Source organism: Hemitrygon akajei, chromosome 29, assembly GCF_048418815.1.
Source record: "Hemitrygon akajei chromosome 29, sHemAka1.3, whole genome shotgun sequence".
NCBI lineage: Eukaryota > Metazoa > Chordata > Chondrichthyes > Myliobatiformes > Dasyatidae > Hemitrygon > Hemitrygon akajei.
In genome coordinates this window covers 35349394-35367667 of record NC_133152.1, presented here as the reverse complement: position 1 = coordinate 35367667, position 18274 = coordinate 35349394, and the positions used below count along the sequence as shown (strand labels likewise).

General features: G+C 39.1%; 1 protein-coding gene across 4 annotated transcripts in view; it reads left to right on the top strand.

Moving 5' to 3' along the window:
- prkcz (protein kinase C, zeta) overlaps positions 1 to 18274 on the top strand; it is a 349250-nt gene that overhangs the window by 78610 nt on the left and 252366 nt on the right. The window contains exon 1 of one of the 4 annotated variants that reach the window (XM_073032160.1): positions 15699 to 15888. The exons of 2 other annotated variants lie outside the window; for them this stretch is intronic. Coding sequence is in view for 1 of the 2 variants with exons in the window: in XM_073032159.1 (XP_072888260.1) it covers positions 16206 to 16227 (22 nt within the window). In the remaining variant the exon portion in view is untranslated. Of the gene's footprint in view, positions 1 to 15698; positions 15889 to 16129; positions 16228 to 18274 lie in introns of those variants that run through there. One more of the 4 variants, XM_073032159.1, reaches the window with a different exon arrangement.

Sequence of the window (18274 nt, the reverse complement as noted above, 5' to 3'; positions counted from 1 at the left end):
ACCATACGTAATTGGAACTTAGGAGGAAACCAGAACACTCAGAGAAAACCCATGTGCCACAGGGAGAACACAAAGTCCTTACAGACGGATGCGAGAATAGAACTCCAATCTTGCAGCCAGTGCTATAAAGCGTTGTACTAACTGCTTCACCACCATGCATGTTTTTGGAAATTTCAGATTGAAGCTGCTTGGCAAAGTAAGTTTTGACAAAGCCTCATTTCTCTGCTCTTAATGCTCAGTATTATCTTGCCACATTTTTACTAGCAGGTGATTCTTGTATGTAATTTTGTGATTAGATTTTTCCATTGTCGTATACATCAGTGTAATGAAATTTCTTGTTAGCATGAAGCTCATAGAGTAAACAATATACATAATTATAATAAATACAGCAATAATACAATGATAAATGCAAAACAGCAAAATGGTACAAATATTCTTGTGCAGTCTAAAGTATTGCAACAAGAATACCGGCGTAACAATGACAAAATAACTGAGAAAGGTAAAATTAAGTATACAAGAGCATGGCAATGCCTCAGAAGGGGTGTGAAAGAGTTGATTGGTTCATGTGTCTGATAGCAGTAGGGAAGACTCTGTTCTTAGGTCTGTATGTATTACCCTTGCCAGAAGATAGAAGAAAGAAAAAGGAATGGCAAGAGTAGCAGGCATACTTGATAATTCTGAGCTTTCCTGAAGCAACGCACTGTGAAGGTGGACTGGATAGAAGGCAGTGAAGAGCCTGTCATATAATATAGCATTGTCCTAGATTTACCACTCTGTGCAGTCAAGAGCAGAGCATTTGCCGTACTAGTCTGATATGTAGCCATTTAGAATACTTCCCATAGTGCATCTGTGGAAGTTCAAGAGGATCCTTGTGGACATGCCAAATCTTCTGGCACTTCCAAGAAAGCTCTGTTAATGAGGATAGGGTTGTTGTCCCTCACCCAGGCCTCCACCTACTTCCTTGGGCCAACAACCAATTGATTTTATATCTTGGGCTTGCATAGCAGCAAGGCGTTTGAATGAATTCTTTCTCCATTTCCACCCAAGATTAAGTGTGATTCCACGTAGTTCCAAGTAGTTAAATTTGACAGGAAATAACTAGATGGGGAAAAAAAGCTGGAGGAACTAAGTGAATTGGGCAGCATCTGCGGCAAGAGATAGACAGTCTTTTAACTCCAGGTTGCATCATCTGAAGATTCCTGTGTATCCAAGAAATAACAAATAAATAATCAAGTAGCTAAAGTTACATCATTGGCTGGAATTCTCCTTACCAACACAATATGCCCAGCCAATCATTTGAGTCACATTAGCTGAAGTGCAGTAATCTGGCGCTATCTTTTTATTTATAATTTCTACATCTATACAGAGCGCTGTCGCAGGCAATCAGCATCCATCATCATCCACCACCCAGGTTATGTTCTCTTCTCACTGCTGGCATCAGGAAGAAGGTACAAGAGCCTCGGGACTCTGACCACCAGGTTCAGGAATAGTTATTACCCTTCAACCATGAGGCTTTTGAACCAGTGGGGATAACTTCACTAGCTCCATCACAAAACTGTTTCCACAACCTATGACTCACTTTCAAGGACTCTTCACCTCATGTTTTTGATATTTATTTCTTATTTCTTCTTATTACTATTATTTAATTTTTTCTTTTGTATTTGTACAGTTTGTTGTCTTTCATACATTTGTTGTTCGTCTGCTCTGTTGGGTGCTGTCTTTCATTGATTCTATTATGTTTCTTGAATTAACTGAGTGTGTCTGCAAGAAAACAAATCTCAGGGTTGTATACGGCGACATATATGTATTTTGATTATCTATTTAATTTGAACTTTGATAGTCTTCTGAGAGAGGTTGTTCAAAGGAAAATGTCTGTGCATGAGTACTAACATTGAGATGTTGAACATGGGCTTCCACCAATTCTTGAAAATGTGACTTCCATCCAGAGGCAATTGGCCAAGACAAAGTAAGGTTGTATTCTGCTGCAACTTTCATCTGCTTTCAGCTGTTCAAATTTTGACCCAGTATCTCCTTCTGTCTGCTCTGCCAGTATAGACTTTATTAGACTTGGCTATATTTGCTGTTGCTTAGTGAGTGTCATTTTATTCATCAGAGTTGCTTCAGGGTTTTCTTGCCAACTTTATAAATGATCTTCAATGAAGGTTATTTCACAGTACAACACCTGTGAATGTGGTAGATAGACTGAAGGGAGTGTTTGCGAATGAACACACAGTATTTGATCATTGTGCCTAATTCTCTTGTTAATTCAGGTCACTATCTTGCTGAAGATGGTGGATAGACTTCATTTTGCTGGTTAGTTTAATTTGCTGAATTCTGAGCTTCATGAAAGTTCCCATTTCCTTGAAACATGATTTTTAAAATTATAGAAGCGTATATAAGGAACAGCTTTGAAGGGTCTCAGCCTGAAGTGTCAACTGTTTATTACCTTACGGATTATGCCTGACTTGCTGAATTCCTCTAGCATTTTGTGTATGTTGCTCATAATAAACTATGGACATCATTATGCTTGTTTTCCCCAATTCTCATCTTTTCCATTTCTTGCTCATTACATTTGCATTTCACTTTTTGCTAAACTTTATCACTGAGGATCTCATGTGGTCTGTACATACAGCACCCCTTTCACCTCAGACAGTTGAAGAAGTTTGGCATGGGTCCCCATATCCTAAGGACTTCTTACAGAGGCACAATTGAGAGCGTCCTGACTGGCTGCATCACTGCCCAGTATGGAAATTGTAACTCCCTCAATCGCAGGACTCTGCAGAGAGTGGTGCGGACAGTCCAGTACACCCATAGATGTGAACTTCCCACTATTCAGGATATTTATAGAGACAGGTGCATAAAATTGAATTGAATTGACTTTATTTGTTACATCCTTCTCATACATGAGGAGTAAAGATCTTTGCATTACATCTCCATCTAAATATGCAATGTGCAATCATAGTAATTTATAATAAGTAGAACAGTCAACGTAACATAGAAATACATTCAAATCAGCGTGAGTTAATCAGTCTGATAGCCTGGTGGAAGAAGCTGTCCTGGAGCCAGTTGGTCCTGGCTTTTAAGTTGCGGTACCGTTTCCCGGATGGTAGCAGCTGGAATTGATTGTGGTTGGGGTGACTCGGGTCCCCAATGATCCTTCCGGCCTTTTATTCATACCTGTCTTTGTAAATGTCCTGAATCATGGGAAGTTCACAACTACAGATGTGGTGGGATAACCGCACTACTCTGCAGAATCCTGCAATTAAAGGCGGTATGGTTCCCATACCAGGCAGTAATGTAGCCAGTCCCGATGTTCTCAGTTGTGCCCCTGTAGGACATTCTTAGGATTTGGGGACCATACCAAACTTCCTCAACCATCTGAGGTGAAAGAGGTGCTGTTGTGTCTTCTTACCACACAGCTGGTGTGTACAGACCATGTGAGGTCCTCAATGATGTCAATGCCAAGAAATTTAAAGCTATTTACCCTCTCAACCCCAGATCCATTGATGTCAGTAGGGGTTAGCCTGTCTCCATTCATCCTGTAATCCACAACCAGCTCCCTTGTTTTTGCGACATTGAAGGAAAGGTTGTTTTCTTGACACCACTGTGTTTGAGAGATGACTTCTTCCCTGTGAGCCATCTCATTATTGTTTGAGATTAGACCAATCAATGTAGTGTTGTCGGCAAATTTATTTAGCAGATTAGAGCTGTGGGTGGCAACACAGTCATGGGTATATAGGGAGTAAAGGAGAGGACTTAGTACACAGCCCTGAGGAGCTCCTGTGTTGAGAGTCAGAGGGGTGGATCACCTGCCGGCGATCTATCAAGAAGTCCATGAACCAGCTGCACAGGGCAGTGTCAAGGCCAAGGTCTCTGAGCTTCCTGTCGAACCTGGATGGAATTGTGTTGAATGCTGAACTGTAGTCCAACAATAGCATTCTCACACAAGCATCCTCCTTCTCCAGATGTGTAAGGAGGGTATGTAGAGCAGTGGCTATTGCGTCGTCTGTTGATCAGTTGTGTCGGTAGGCAAATTGTAAGGGGGTCCAGTTTGGGTGGTGGCATGCTGCAGATGTAGTCCTTGACCAGCCTCTTAAAGCATTTGCTTATTATTGATGTGAGTGCAACAGGACACCAGTCGTTCAGGCATGTTACCTTGGTCTTTTTTGGTACAGGGACAATGGTAGATAATTTGAAGCAGGAGAGCACTCTACACTGGGAGAGGGGAGATGAAAAATGTCTGTAAACAGAGCTGCCAGTTGTGCTACGCACATCCTGAGTACTCGCCCTGGATGCTGTCTGGTCCCTCAGCCTTGCAATTGTCCACTCATTGGAAACACCTGTATACCTCAGCCTTAGAGGTGACTAGGTTGCAGGTTGTAACAGTGGCTTTCCTCAGAGGCTTGGAGTTAGCGACATCGAACCAAGTTTAAAAGCAATTGAGCTCATCTGGGAGAGAGGCCATGATGTTGGTGGCATTACTACGTCTGGCTTTGATGTCTGCGATGGTATGCAACCCTCGCCACAAGTCACATGTGCTATTCGTTGTGAATCTTGACTCAATCTTCTCCTTGTATTGTTGTTTCACAGCGTTGATAGCTTTGCGCAGATCATAGCTGCTTTTCTTGAGCTCCTGCTGATTGCCGGCATTGTAAGCTCTATGTTGTGCCGAAAGTGCTGCTTGCACAGAACTATTGATCCAGGGTTTCTGGTTCGGGAAGACCCTTAATGACTTCTAGGGGACAACATCGCCAGTGCACTTCTGGATGAAGCACATGACTCTATCCATGAACATGACGACATCCTCATCATGGAAAACATAACAGTCGACGTCAAAATGGGTCCGAAAGATCTTTGGGGATCCGAGTTACCCCAACCACAAATTGTTCTAGCTGCTACCATCTGGGAAATAGTACTGCAGTGTTACAGTCAGGACCAACAGGCTCTGGGACAGCTTCTTCCACCAGGCCTTCAGATAATTAATTCACACTGATACAATTGTATTTCTAAGTTATATTGACTGTCCTGTTGTACGTACAGTTTATTAGAAATTACTATAAATTGCACATTGCACATTTAGATGGACACGCAATGTAAAGATTTTTATTCCTCAGGTATGTGAAGGATGTAAGAAATAAAGTCAATTCCATTCAATTCAATAATAATAAGTACTTTATTGATCCTGAGCAGGAAATACAGTATGTGTTATTTCGACTAACAACGTTATGAAAAACACCTTTTCTGAAGTAAATTGTGGTAAACTATCATTGCATTACAATGAAGAGGCAAGTGAAGGTGAAGTGAATTTGAGGGATGAGCCATGCTAGTGCATTGCAAAATTGATGCAGATAAAGTTGGAGTGAAAGATTCGGAGAGGAGGAATTTCGATGCCCATCAAGCTTACCTGGGCGCAAGGTTGAATTGCTCTAAATGCTGAGCCGATTTACATAGGTCGAGGACAGCTTCAAGCTGGGTGGCAAGGTCTCGGCTCGGAGCGTTTTTCTGCGGCAGGGTCCAGGTCCTCATACAAGGCACGATCTGCTGTTTGGATAATTTAAACGCCGGCCCAAATAGACTGGAAAGGCAGGGTGTTGGGACCATAGGCAAGACTCAGGCCAATTTCGCTCACACTATAGCAATATTTACTCCTTTCTCCGTGACGCTGAGGCCGTGAGACTGCCCTCATTGTAGTGCTTTGTCTCTGTGATCTTCACACAGTCATGTACTTTGGTAGTAGAAATAAACGTGTGGACTATTTTCTAAATGGGGAGAAAATCCAGGACTCTGAGATGCAGATGGACTAGGGAGTCCTTGTGCAGAGCAACCATGAAGGGTAACTTGCAGGTTGAGTTGGTGATGAGGAAGGCAAATGCCATGTTAGCATTCATTTCAAGAGGTCTCGAACACAAGAGCAGAGATGTGATGCTGAAGCTTTATAAGGCACTGGTTGAGGCCTCATCTTGAGTATTCTGAATGGTTTTGGGCCCCTCATCTTGGAAAAGATGTGCTGGCATTGGAGAGGGTCCAGAGGAGGTTCACAAGGATGATTCCAAGAATGAGAGGGTTATCATACGAGGAATGTTTGATGCCTCAGTCTGTACTCGTTAGAATTCAGAAGGATGAGGGGGATCTCATTGAAATCTTTTGAATGTTGAAAGGCCTAGATAGTGTAGATGTGGTAAAGCAGTTTCCCGTGGTGGGAGAGTGTAGGGCAAGAGGGCACAGCCTCAGGATAGAAGGGCGCCCTTTCAAAACAGAGATGCAGAGAAATTTCTTTAGCCGAAGGGTGGTGAATTTGTGGAATTTGTTGCCACGTGCAGCTGTGGAGGCCAGATCGCTGGTATATTTTAGGCAGAGATAGATATGTTCTTGATTGGACGTGGCATCAAAGGTTACAGGGAGAAGGCCAGGAACTGCGGTTGAGGAGGAAGTAGAAAAAAAGGATCAGCCATAATTGAATGGCGGAGCAGACTCGATGGGCCAGATGGTCTAATTCTGCTCCTATGTCTTATGGCTGTAGGCTTTGGGCCTACTCCAGGCTGCTCTGGAGATTTGGATCCAAGGACTCAATTTGGTTTGGAATGCTGTGCTCTCTTCTATTGTTTTCATGATTTGAGTCTTTTTCTCTTCCTCTGCGCATTGCATTGGGTGTTGGTCTTTATTGTTTTTTAATTGGGTTCTTTCGGGTTTCTTGCTTTATGGCTGCCTGTAAGCAAACAAATCTCAGGTTTATATAATTTATATGTTCTTGAGTACTTAATCATTCTTCCAATTTATTTTCCAAAATTTTGTTTTCCAAAAATACTCTGGTTTGGAAATCGAAACAAAAGTATTTAAATCTGTCTACTCTTCACAGATAAAAAAATAGCAAAGTTAAATTTAAGACTTTTTTAGTGCCTATCAGCTTATCAGGCTTCAGTGTCACTGCAATTTCAAATGGATGAAATTGTTTTTAACAGCAATATTGTGCAGCTTTTAATTTACAAGAGCATCTATCCATTGCCACCCCCCCCCCCCCCCCCATGCTTGCTTTAATTCTAAGGACTTAACCTCTCAAATTTTAAACGTTGGTAGCAATTCCTCATTGGCTGTTTTAACTAATTAAACTCCTTCGGGGATTTTGACCCATGTTGCAAAGGTTGCATCCTTGATTTTCAAAATAACTATTGCTGTTCTTAGTCATTTTGTATTATTTGCATAACTCGTCAAATGCAGTAGTGGCTGCTTTTTTGAGAGAAAAAGATTACATAATGCCCTTTATTCGCATCTTCAGCTCTTACATCAACTGTCTTTCTATGCATTTTTTCATGAAGTTTGTAGACAACTGATTCAAGCTTACTTGTTAAGTGAACACTGGTTCAACAAGTGTTGATTAATTGAATTAATTTGTGTTTTTTTTAAACTTCCATGTCTTAACTTAGGTTCTGATTATTTCTCTGTTGTTGACATAACTGATAGCTGTAACTCAACAAGTTGTGAACAATGGTTGATAACCAGTACTCTACATGTGACCTTTTCACAACCCAGTTAAGATACATTTGGTAGTGCTGGAAAATGTGCTTAAATCCTGGGCCTAAACATTGCTGCTTTGATGCTGACTGATCCAAACTGAACTAATGACCTCTTTTTAAGTATGAGCAATTTTTTTGGGGGAGGCTGTAATAGGGCAATATAAAATATTGGGGAACAGAAGGATATGGGTGTACAGGTCTGAAAGTGGCACCACAGAAGTAGATAAGGTGGTGAAGTAAATCACATAGCCTTCTTTAGCTGGGGCACAGAATATAAAAGCATACGGATCAAGATGCAACTTTCTGAAACCTTGGTGAAGCTAGGAAGAAGGATGTAAAGTAATGCTATGCTGCTCACCATATTATAAGAGGGATTTGGTTGTTCAGGAGATAATGTGGTGGAAGTTCACAAGGAAGTTGGGTACAATGCAGTGATAGTTATGAGGAGAAAATTAGGTAGTCTGAGTTTCCTTGCAATGAGTGGAAGAGGCTGAGGTACTGCAGGGTGGTGGCAGAACTTAACAAAGGTATTCAAAATTGTGAAGGATATTGATAGGATTGAAATGGAGAAAGCTTCTCCCCATAATGAAAGCTCCTAAAATGAGAAGCCATAAATTTAAGATGAGGAATGAAAAGGTTAGAGGGGATCTGAAGAAAGTGCTTTCACCCAGAGAGGGTGGCTGCAACTGGAACACACTGTCTAAGAAGGAGTTGCCGAAGCAGAAACAATCAGATCTGAACAAGCATTTGAAGGACCATAGAAGGCCAATGGTAATGATCAAGTATTGATAAATTAGATTATCATAATAGAGAGGTATTTGATGGTGAGTTGTAAACACAGCCAGTTCCATCATGGACACTAGCCTCCCCAGCATCAAGGTCACCTTTAAAAGGCGATACCTCAAAAAGCCAGCATCCATCATTAAGGATCCCGGTCACCCAGAACATGCCCTCTTCTCATTGTTACCATCAAGGAGGAGGTGCAGGAGCCTGAAGATACACAGTCAATCTTCCCCACCATCATCAGATTTTTTAATGGACAATAAACCCATGAACCAACCTTCACTTTTTTCTCTCTCTTTTTACACTACTTATTTAACTTAATTCTTTTATATACAGTGAATTCTGGTTAATTGGGGTAGCCACTTATTTGAAACAGTTCTTAAAGAACAAAAACTAATCAAGAATATTGCCAGATTTTTGTTTATTTGGGGCACTCTGCTGCTTAATTGGAGAAGGATACTGTTGCTGAACAGGTTCTAGCTAGCGTCAGTCACACGCACTTGTGAGGCCATTAGACACTACACTGTGCTTAGAGTATCATTTTCATGTGTTTGTGATTTTTGTCACTGGTAGTTGTGGAGAAAAAAACAGTAAGACAATTCAGAACTCTTTTGGTCACTTGTGGTTTCAAGTGTTTAGACTTGGAGATGCCAGAAATGGCCAGGGGTGAAAATGAAATTATTTCACTACTTCAAGTTAGGAACTATGAAGAATTTGAAGATATTGACAATCATCTTGAATGTTACAACAAAATGAAAATTTGGAGGATGCAGTTGTCGATAGCATTGTATGAAGACGGTTCATTATCTACTCTAGGTGCCTGTGCTGATTTTGTTCATTGTGTACACTGGATGAATTCCACTGTTGATAATTATTAGGAACTAATACAGTTTATCGTACTGTAGTACTATTAGTAATGTATTTTGTTCTGTAAGCAACACACTGGACCATTGCTACACTACCATCAAGAATGCCTACCATACTATTCCACACCCTCACTCCAGGAAGTCTGATCATCTGACTACTCCCTGAGTATAGGCAGAGACTGAAGACTACAGCACCAGTAATGAGCTCGAAGAAGGTATGGACAAGGGAAGCACAGAAGTCCATACAGGACTGCTTTGAATTGGTGAACTGGTCTGTATTCAGGGATTCATCTTCAAACCTGGATGAGTATGCTGCAGTTGTTACCGACTTCATTAAAACCTGTGTGGATGAGTGTGTGCCCACAAAATCTTACTGTACATTCCCAAACCAAAAGCTGTGAATGAACCAGGAGGTACATCATCTGCTGAAGGCTCGATCTGTGGCATTCAAGTCTGGCGACCCAGGCCTGTACCAGAAAACCAGGTATGATTTGCGGAGGACGATTTCAAGGGCAAAGAGACAATTTTGAATGAGGTTGGAGGCAACATCGGATACAGCAACTCTGGCAGGGTTTGCAAGATATTACTTCCTACAAAGCAAAACCGAATAGCATGAATGGCAGCAATACTTCACTACCAGATGAACTCAACACCTTCTATGCATGCTTTGAAAGGGAGAATACAACTACAGCTGTGAAGATCCTTGCTGCACCTGATGACCCTGTGAGTCCGATGTTAGGCTGCCAGAATCAGAATCAGGTTTATTATCACTGGTATGTGACGTGAAATTTGTTAACTTAGCAGCAGCAGTTCAATGCAATACATAATCTAGCACAGAGAGAGGGGGGGGGGGGGGGGGAGAGAGAGGGGGGAAATAAATAAATAAATAAAACATAAGTAAACAAGTAAAATCAATTATGTGTATTGAATAGATTTTTTAAAAATGTGCAAAAATAGAAATATTGTATTTATTTTTTTTTAAAAGTGAGGTAGTGTCCAAAGCTTCAATATCCATTTAGGAATCGGATGGCAGAAGGGAAGAGGCTGTTCCTGAATCGCTGAGAGTGTGTCTTCAGGCTTCTGTATCTCCTATCTGATAGTAACAGGTAAGGTAACACGCAAGGTGTGCCAGTGTTGATTGCTGATGATCAACAATGGTGCACGTCAGAGGTGTGTGCTTAGCCCACTGCTCTACTCTCTGTATACACATGATTGTGTGGTTAGACATAGCTCAAATACCATCTATAAATTTGCTGACGATACAACCATTGTTGGTAGAATTTCAGGTGGTGATGAGAGGGCATACAGAAGTGAGATATGCCAACTAGTGGAATGGTGCTGCAGCAACAACCTGGCACTCAATGTCAGTAAGACGAAAGAGCTGATTGTGGACTTCAGGAAGGGTAAGATGAAGGAACACATACCAATCCACTTAGAGGGATCACAAGTGGAGAGGGTGAGCAGTTTCAAGTTCCTCGGTGTCAAGATCTCTGAGGATCTAACCTGGTCCCAACATATCGATATAGCCATAAAGAAAGCAAGTCAGTGGCTATACTTTATTAGGACTTTGACGAAATTTGGCATGTCAACAAATACACTCAAAAACTTATATAGTTGTACTGTGGAGAGCATTCTGACAGGCTGCATCTCTGTCTGGTATGGAGGGGCTACTGCACAGGACCGAAAGAAGCTGCAGAAGGTTGTAAATCTAGTCAGCTCCATCTTGGGTACCAGCCTACAAAGTACCCAGAACATCTACAGGGGGCAGTGTCTCAGAAAGGCAGCGTCCATTATTAAGGACCTCCAGCACCCAGGGCGTGCCCTTTTCTCACTGTTACCATCAAGTAGGAGGTACAGAAGCCTGAAGGCACACACTCAGCAGTTCAGAAACAGCTTCTTCCCCTCTGCCATCCGATTCCTAATTGGACATTGAACCCTTGGACACTACGTCACTTTTTTAAATATACGGTATTTCTGTTTTTTGCACTTTTAAAATCTATTCAAATACGTAAACTGGTATTGATTTTTTTTTCTCCTATATTATGTATTGCATTGAACCTTGTTGCAAAAGAACAAATTTCACAACATATGCCACTGATATTAATTCTGATTCTGAAGGACCCCTTCCTGTATTTGTCTAACTCAGCAACAAGACAGAAATATTTTAAGTTCAGGACATGAGTGCATGCATAGTCAAGTGTAGAAACTGTAAACTTGCTCACTATTGGTAGATGTCATATAAGCTCTGCTGCATGATTCCTTAAAGTGACTGCTGTTCAATATCATAGGAAATAGGCAAATTGAGTCACAAATTATTGGTGCTTTTTCACAGAGACTGAAGTAAATTCATACAGTAATGCACCTGACTTGAATATTTGTATTTTTGAGATAGTGTTAAAATGTGGTTTAGCATTAATGTTTAATTAAGACGTTAGATAATTTTATTGTTTATGGGGGTTTAAGTAATGCACACAGTTACAAACAACACATGATTTACACTTGGGAACTTCAATTCGTTTTTCTAATCACCTCAAATTTTTATCTAGTGGTTGTCCTGGTTAAGGAATTTTTAGAGTGCGATCTACTGTTCATGCAATGTTATTATGTAGCATTGCAGTTCCCCTAAATTTTAGTACAAGCTAAATTAGTTTTCTTGTTCCAATTCCTTTTTAATAATTAACAAGAAATGGTTTTGATTTGCTGATGTAAATCAAGTTTGGTGGTGTCTTGCAGGTGCCTATCAAATTGACATAATTGTGTCGAACAGCAAAGCCTCAGAATCTGGCATAGTTCTGAAGGATTTGAGAAAATCATTTAAAATCTATCAACAGTATTGAAGTTCAGAGCATGGCACAAAATAACAAAGATGTCCTTCAAGTCTGCTTAAAGAAATTTAAGTGAATAAAGTGAATAAATACTTTAGGGCACTCTAGTGACAGCAATCAGACACTACATTCCAGATTGTGGAGTTTGACTTAATTTTGCAGTGATTTCTACTCTGATGGAATCAGTCATACTCCTAATGTAATTTTTCATGACTGTGCACAACTGGAACTTCTTAGCCATGTCTTAAAATTGTTTATGTAACATCAGGAATATTGCCATGCCTGAATCCTACTTAGAAAGCAGAACATCTTTCCTAAAAAAATGTTAGACGTCTATATGAATATTATCCACTGATCAACTCAATCTCTATGTTAGTTTTTTTTTAAATTATTCAAGCAATTTTGTGCTTACTTTTAAACAATGATTCTTGTCTATTAGAATTCTTGGATATGATAGATTGCAGTTTGATTATATCAGTGGAAATATGCCAGAGAAGCCTTTTGTAGTAACAGAATGTCAACAGACACAAATCGGAAGATACTATGAGATGGGCAACTGTCCATAAATACAGGTGTATATAATACCCAAATCCTTCTTCAAGATCTCCCAGCAGTGTTACTTTTCTGACAGCTGGGTAAATACAAATTATCACTATCTTCTGGGAGGGGAAAGAGGTACAGGGGTTTAAAGATACGTACACACTCAGTATCTTAGGAACAGCTTCTTTCCCTCCACTGTCAGATTTCTGAATGATTCATGAAACCATGAGCACTACCTCACTATTTTGCTGTCTTTCAAAGGTCAAAGGTAGATTTGATGTCAGAGAAATGTATACAATATACATCCTGAAAATGCTTTTTCTTCGCAACACCCACAAAAACAGAGCAGAATGAATGACAGTTACATGTGAGAACCTCAAAGTCCCCCCAGCTCACCTCTCCCTGCACTACTTTTTAAAAAATATTTTAATTGAAATTTGTAGTGATTTTTAATGTATTGCACTGTACTGCTGCCGCAAAGCAACATATTTTACAACATATCAGTGAATATAAACCTGATTCAGATTCTGAAGTGCAGTTTAATATAACTGAACTTATTATCCCCCTCTCTCTCTACAATAAAGCTAATTATTGGTGTTTAAGTTTTGAGGTATAGTTCAGTCTGCTCATTTTGGTTCAGGGTCAATAAAAGATCCACCATTACGCTATGAGAGTACGTGTCAAATGTTTGTCTTATTTGTACTTCCTTAAAAAATACTATTTTCATATTTGATAACTAATGTTTGGAATGTTTATGCTATTACTTGTTAAGTCATCTGGTGTACAGCATACTGATGAATTAACCCTTGTCACAAAGAGCAGTGGGAATTATTTTCTGCCCACGACAAGCTCTAGAACTTCTTGGCCTGGATGGGAAAAGAAATGTGTTCAGAGAAATGCCGTGCAGTCTGTGGCATGCTGACTGATAAGTTGATCTTGAGTGCTCAGGAAGGATTTTTGTTTTGATTGGCATTTGGAAAGCACTTTATAATGTTATTATTTGATAAAGGTGTTTATAAACGTAATGGATGTTGTCAGGAGTAGTTGTTCCTTCTGTTCTCACTTGTGGAATGGTGTATGGTATATGAGGAGGTGTCTAAAGATAAGTAGTACTTAAAAGAAAAATTGTGGAAAAACACAAAGAACACATGGTGTTAAAAATCTTCTGATCTTCGTTTTTTTGTATTATAAAGCATGATACATGTATTTTAAGAATTCTGTCTGTTCACAAAACATACTCAAATCTTTGAGCTATTTCACCTTCCTGTCACCTTTTAAAAATGTTAATCTTTGCAACTGCATGTGCAAATATTAGAGTAGCTTGTTATGAGAACATTGCATCAATGAAACATGAAAATGTCCTAATGCTGAACTTAAATGTCAGTTAATCAAACCAACTCAGCCTGATTTCAGTGATTGTGGTTAGTTGTGGCAATGTGATTCTGATATGTTACTTAGGAAATGATTCTCTTCAGATGCAGTCATTCTGCTGTGTTTGTATCATACCTGTCAGGATAGCAAAATGTCCATATCCCTGTAATTCCCATGTAAAATTTACTTGGTCCATTTGCACAATGTTATTAAATATAGTTTTGCAGGCAGCTGGATAATACTCATAAAATTTTGTGAGTCTTGCAGAAGATGTGCTGGGTAAGCTTCTCTGCCACTGATTTTTAGCAAGTAATAAGTAGTCTGTTTTCAGTTCCTTGTGGCCATGGGACTGCTTTGTTTTGTGAATGATTAAAGATTATAGGACTTGAGTAATGCTGTTAGTGATAGCAAAGCAAATAATGGGAAATGAAAGAGACTGGAAAGAGATTTTATTACTCCAGTTGAGTTTTGTGAGTCTAGCTGTCTGATTAGTGCACATGCCTAGGTCCTTGGATTTACTTGCATTAAAATATTAAAGGTGCGAATCATGTATATGAAATCAGGACAGATCTAGATCAGGGAAATAAGGGAAAAACTGTTATAAATACAAGAGATTCTGCAGATGCTGGAAATCTTGAGCAACGCAAAATGCTGGAGGAACTATGAAACACCTATGGCTTGAACATCCAATTCTTCATCTTCCAGTCATTCCACCCCACCCCCCCTTTCCCTCTTCTTCAGTTCCCCACTCTGGTCTCTTACCTCTTCTCATCTGCCTGTCATCCCAACCTCCAGTGCCCCTCCTCCTTCCCTTTTTCCTATGGCTACTCTCCTCTCCTTTCAGATTCCTTCTGCACCCCTTTACCTTTCATACCTATCACCTTCTAGATTGTTTTCCTTCCCCTCCCCCACCATCTAATTTTGGCATCTTCCTCCTTCCTTTTTAGTACTGATGAAAGGGTTTCAGTCCAAAATGTTGACTGATTCATTTCCATAGATGTAGCCTAACCTGCTGAGTTCCTCCAGCACTTCATGTGTGTTACTCATAAAAACTATAGTATTACCATTTGTGGAAGGGCCAAGGTCATGTGTACATCAGTTTAAGGTGATTGGCAAAAGAACTGAAAGAGACCTGAAACATCAGGTCAGTCAGTGAGTAGTTATGATCTGGAACACACTGTAAGGTTGGTGCTAGCAGATTAAATTTCTGCTCTCTGAAAGAAGTAAAACGAGCAAAATATTTGTGGGGCTTCTGTGCGGGAAGGTAAGGTCATGACATAAATTGGATTCATTTTATAAAAATTAATGTGATAGATCAATTGACATTCCATTATTTCAATTATTTATGTAAATTAATTAGAATTTTCATCCATCACATGAAACCGGTATTAATCAGAGTTCTTTTTTTCAAAAAAGCTTCTGCTGCTTTGAGCACTAATTATGTTAAAGTTTAATTTTGAATTAAAATAGATTATCTAATTTTTTGCTAGATTAGTGCATTTTATTTGTTGTACAAGTCTTAATGAAATTTAGCACATTGAAATATGAATTTCAGAAATACCTAATTTGTTAGATACATTTTTCTATTAATTAATGCAATTTTACATATTTATTAAAGCTTTGAGAGTTTTTCTATGGAGAAAAGGAAGTTATTTTATTAATGTGGCATACAATTTGTTAATATTGAACTAAATTTAAATGTTGCCATTTCCCTTTGACTTCCATGCCAGGTTTTTCTTCTAGCTCAGAAATTGCCCAGAGACTCTCAGGGGAGAGCAACACCCAGTGCTTGGTTACATGAAGCTAGATGATCGGAAAGCCAGTATTCCATCAAATATTTGCTCTTAATGTTCATGCCGGTTCTTCCTTTTGTCCTTGGTGTCTATCAGTATTCTGTAGCAGCAATAGGAAGAGGAAAGGGGAATGGTATTTTGAGACGCTCTGCATCATATTGCGAGTAGGATGGTGTGCTGAAGAGCTGCAGGGATTCTGGTGGGTTCTAAAGCTGTCTATCTGTACAGATTTGAATTTTATTTCCTTTATGTGTCAGTGAGTAGATTTAGTAGCATGTAATATACCAGCAGCACACCATAAGAGGAAAAATGGAGTGCTGCCTACTGTATGCTGAGGCTGATTTAGTAGTCATCTCGGCTGTGTCTGTGTTGCATTTATTTTTATCTTTACCTTTTGTGCTGGATATGCATGCAAAATGTTCACGGTGGAAGTTGGTGATCTGAAAAGGATAGTGGAGTACATCTGGTGAAGGATACAGACATGAATGTTAGTTAATGCAGTCATTCTGAACTAAAATGCATCCTGAAAATACTGAGGGTATGTATAAAGATTATATTTGCATCGTTTTCTGAGCAATCTCTTTTATGCAGATAGTGGGGGTGGGAGAGGTGCACCTTAACACTGATCGTGACTGTTGCTCTGGTGATTGTCATTGAATTTTGGCATTGCTAATTTAATTACCAAGTCTCTGTATTCAATGGCATCTTTTGCTCAGATGGCATCTTTTGTTATGATCTTTGAGTCGGTAATCATGCTTTGAACAGCCAAAACTCCAAAATAAAATATTATGATATATAAGTGTTTGTTCTGTTACATATAAAAATGTTGTGTTTTGTGTGATTTAAAGTCATGAGTTCATTGGATTTTAAGTAAAATATTTGCAATTATGCCTCCTTTTTTTAGTTTCCAGTTGCTGTGCTAGAATTATAGAGTTCTGCAATGAGAAATACGAGGCATATGCTGCGTAAGAGTGTGATGCTGATAAATGTAATGCATCTATTATTGGGAACTGTACTGAATTTTTAAACTGAGATGAACATTGTGTTTTTGAGAGCTGAGTGTAATTTACAAGAATATTTTATTTGGTCAGATAAAGTGATGTCATCTCTCAAGTGTTGGTGTTTCTCTGCAATGGTATAAATTGTACATAAATTGTCACAGACAAAACCACACATGGTCAGATGTGTCATTAGATTTTATCTGATGTGTATTTGGGATAGTTTTCAAATATCATTGATTGCTAATTGACAAAGGGTACTCTAACCTTTCATAGATCTTTGATTAAATATTATGCATAGGACATTTTGCATTTTCAAAGGTTTCAGAAGAGAATAACAAGCATAATTCTAGCGTTAGAGGTTCACATTTACATTGTTATAAAGTGGTTTGGAAGTGCATGTAAAGGGGACACACTCACTGATTTAAATACTAAATATTCTGTAATAACAACTTAATATGAAAAGGCCAGACAAATTAACATGGTAACTGTTGCGAATAGCAATATCTCTGGAAGGATTAAGGGTAATAAATGCCTTTGATAGAACTGGATTTGAATTAAGTGGTTAATCAGAAAGAAAATTTAAATACCTTTTGATTAAAATCATTAAAATGAATAAAGATAATGAAATATTGCTGGATCTTAATATAAAGAAATAAAAGCAACAAATAAGAATTGCAGAACTCAGCACTATTAAAATAATGAATTTTATTGGAATAAATTTTGGAGTAAAAGTGAGAAGAAGCTTAATTGTCTACAGGATTTTTCTGTCACAGAGTCAGCACAAATTATATGTGGTTGTGGAAAGAATACAAAGATTGTGCTGTCCTTGTTCTATGTTTATTTGATCATACTCGATAATAAATATTTGGTGTTTTTCTACAAACTTGTATGAATTAAATATTTCCTTTACTTAGGGTCTAGTTTGATATGATTACTTGTGTTTCTTTTTTCCTGGTTAAGCAAGTCTGGTTCACCCAGTATCTTAGTTCATGCTGGCTTGCATAGGATCCAGCTCTCCTGTCATAATTTCTGAAATTCTTAACCTTATTTAAATTCCTGAATTACCTTATTATTTTTGCAGCCTTCCCCAGCTTGCCATCTCAAAGTATGAAACATTCTCCTAGTTGACAAGACAAGGCCTTGACCCTTTTCCTTGAATATACAATAAACTTGCCTCATGGAATGGTAAACTGAATTAACATATCTCAGGATGGGTCAAGGCATGGAGGCATGTTGAAAAGTACTTTAGTCCCACCACTCGAAGCTGTGTCTTTTGCTTTCTAGGCTTTGAGCATTGGAATTGATTCCTTAATCCCCTTCTGAGAGTCTGCTTTAAATCCACTTCTTGGATTGGGTGCTACAAAGTGCTTCTTAACACTAACAAAAAAAGTGTTGATCCAGAACTAGATGAGAGATGCTACTTAAGGAAGGTTATGAGTAATTTGATCAAAGATTTGGGCTTGAAAGGTAACTTTCTGCACTTTTTAGACAGAGGGATTTCTAGAATGGAAGGACTTAATCTTTGGAGGCATGAGTGTTGCCAGTGCACTTACTAAATTCTGGGACAAGGTCAGAATTGTGAGA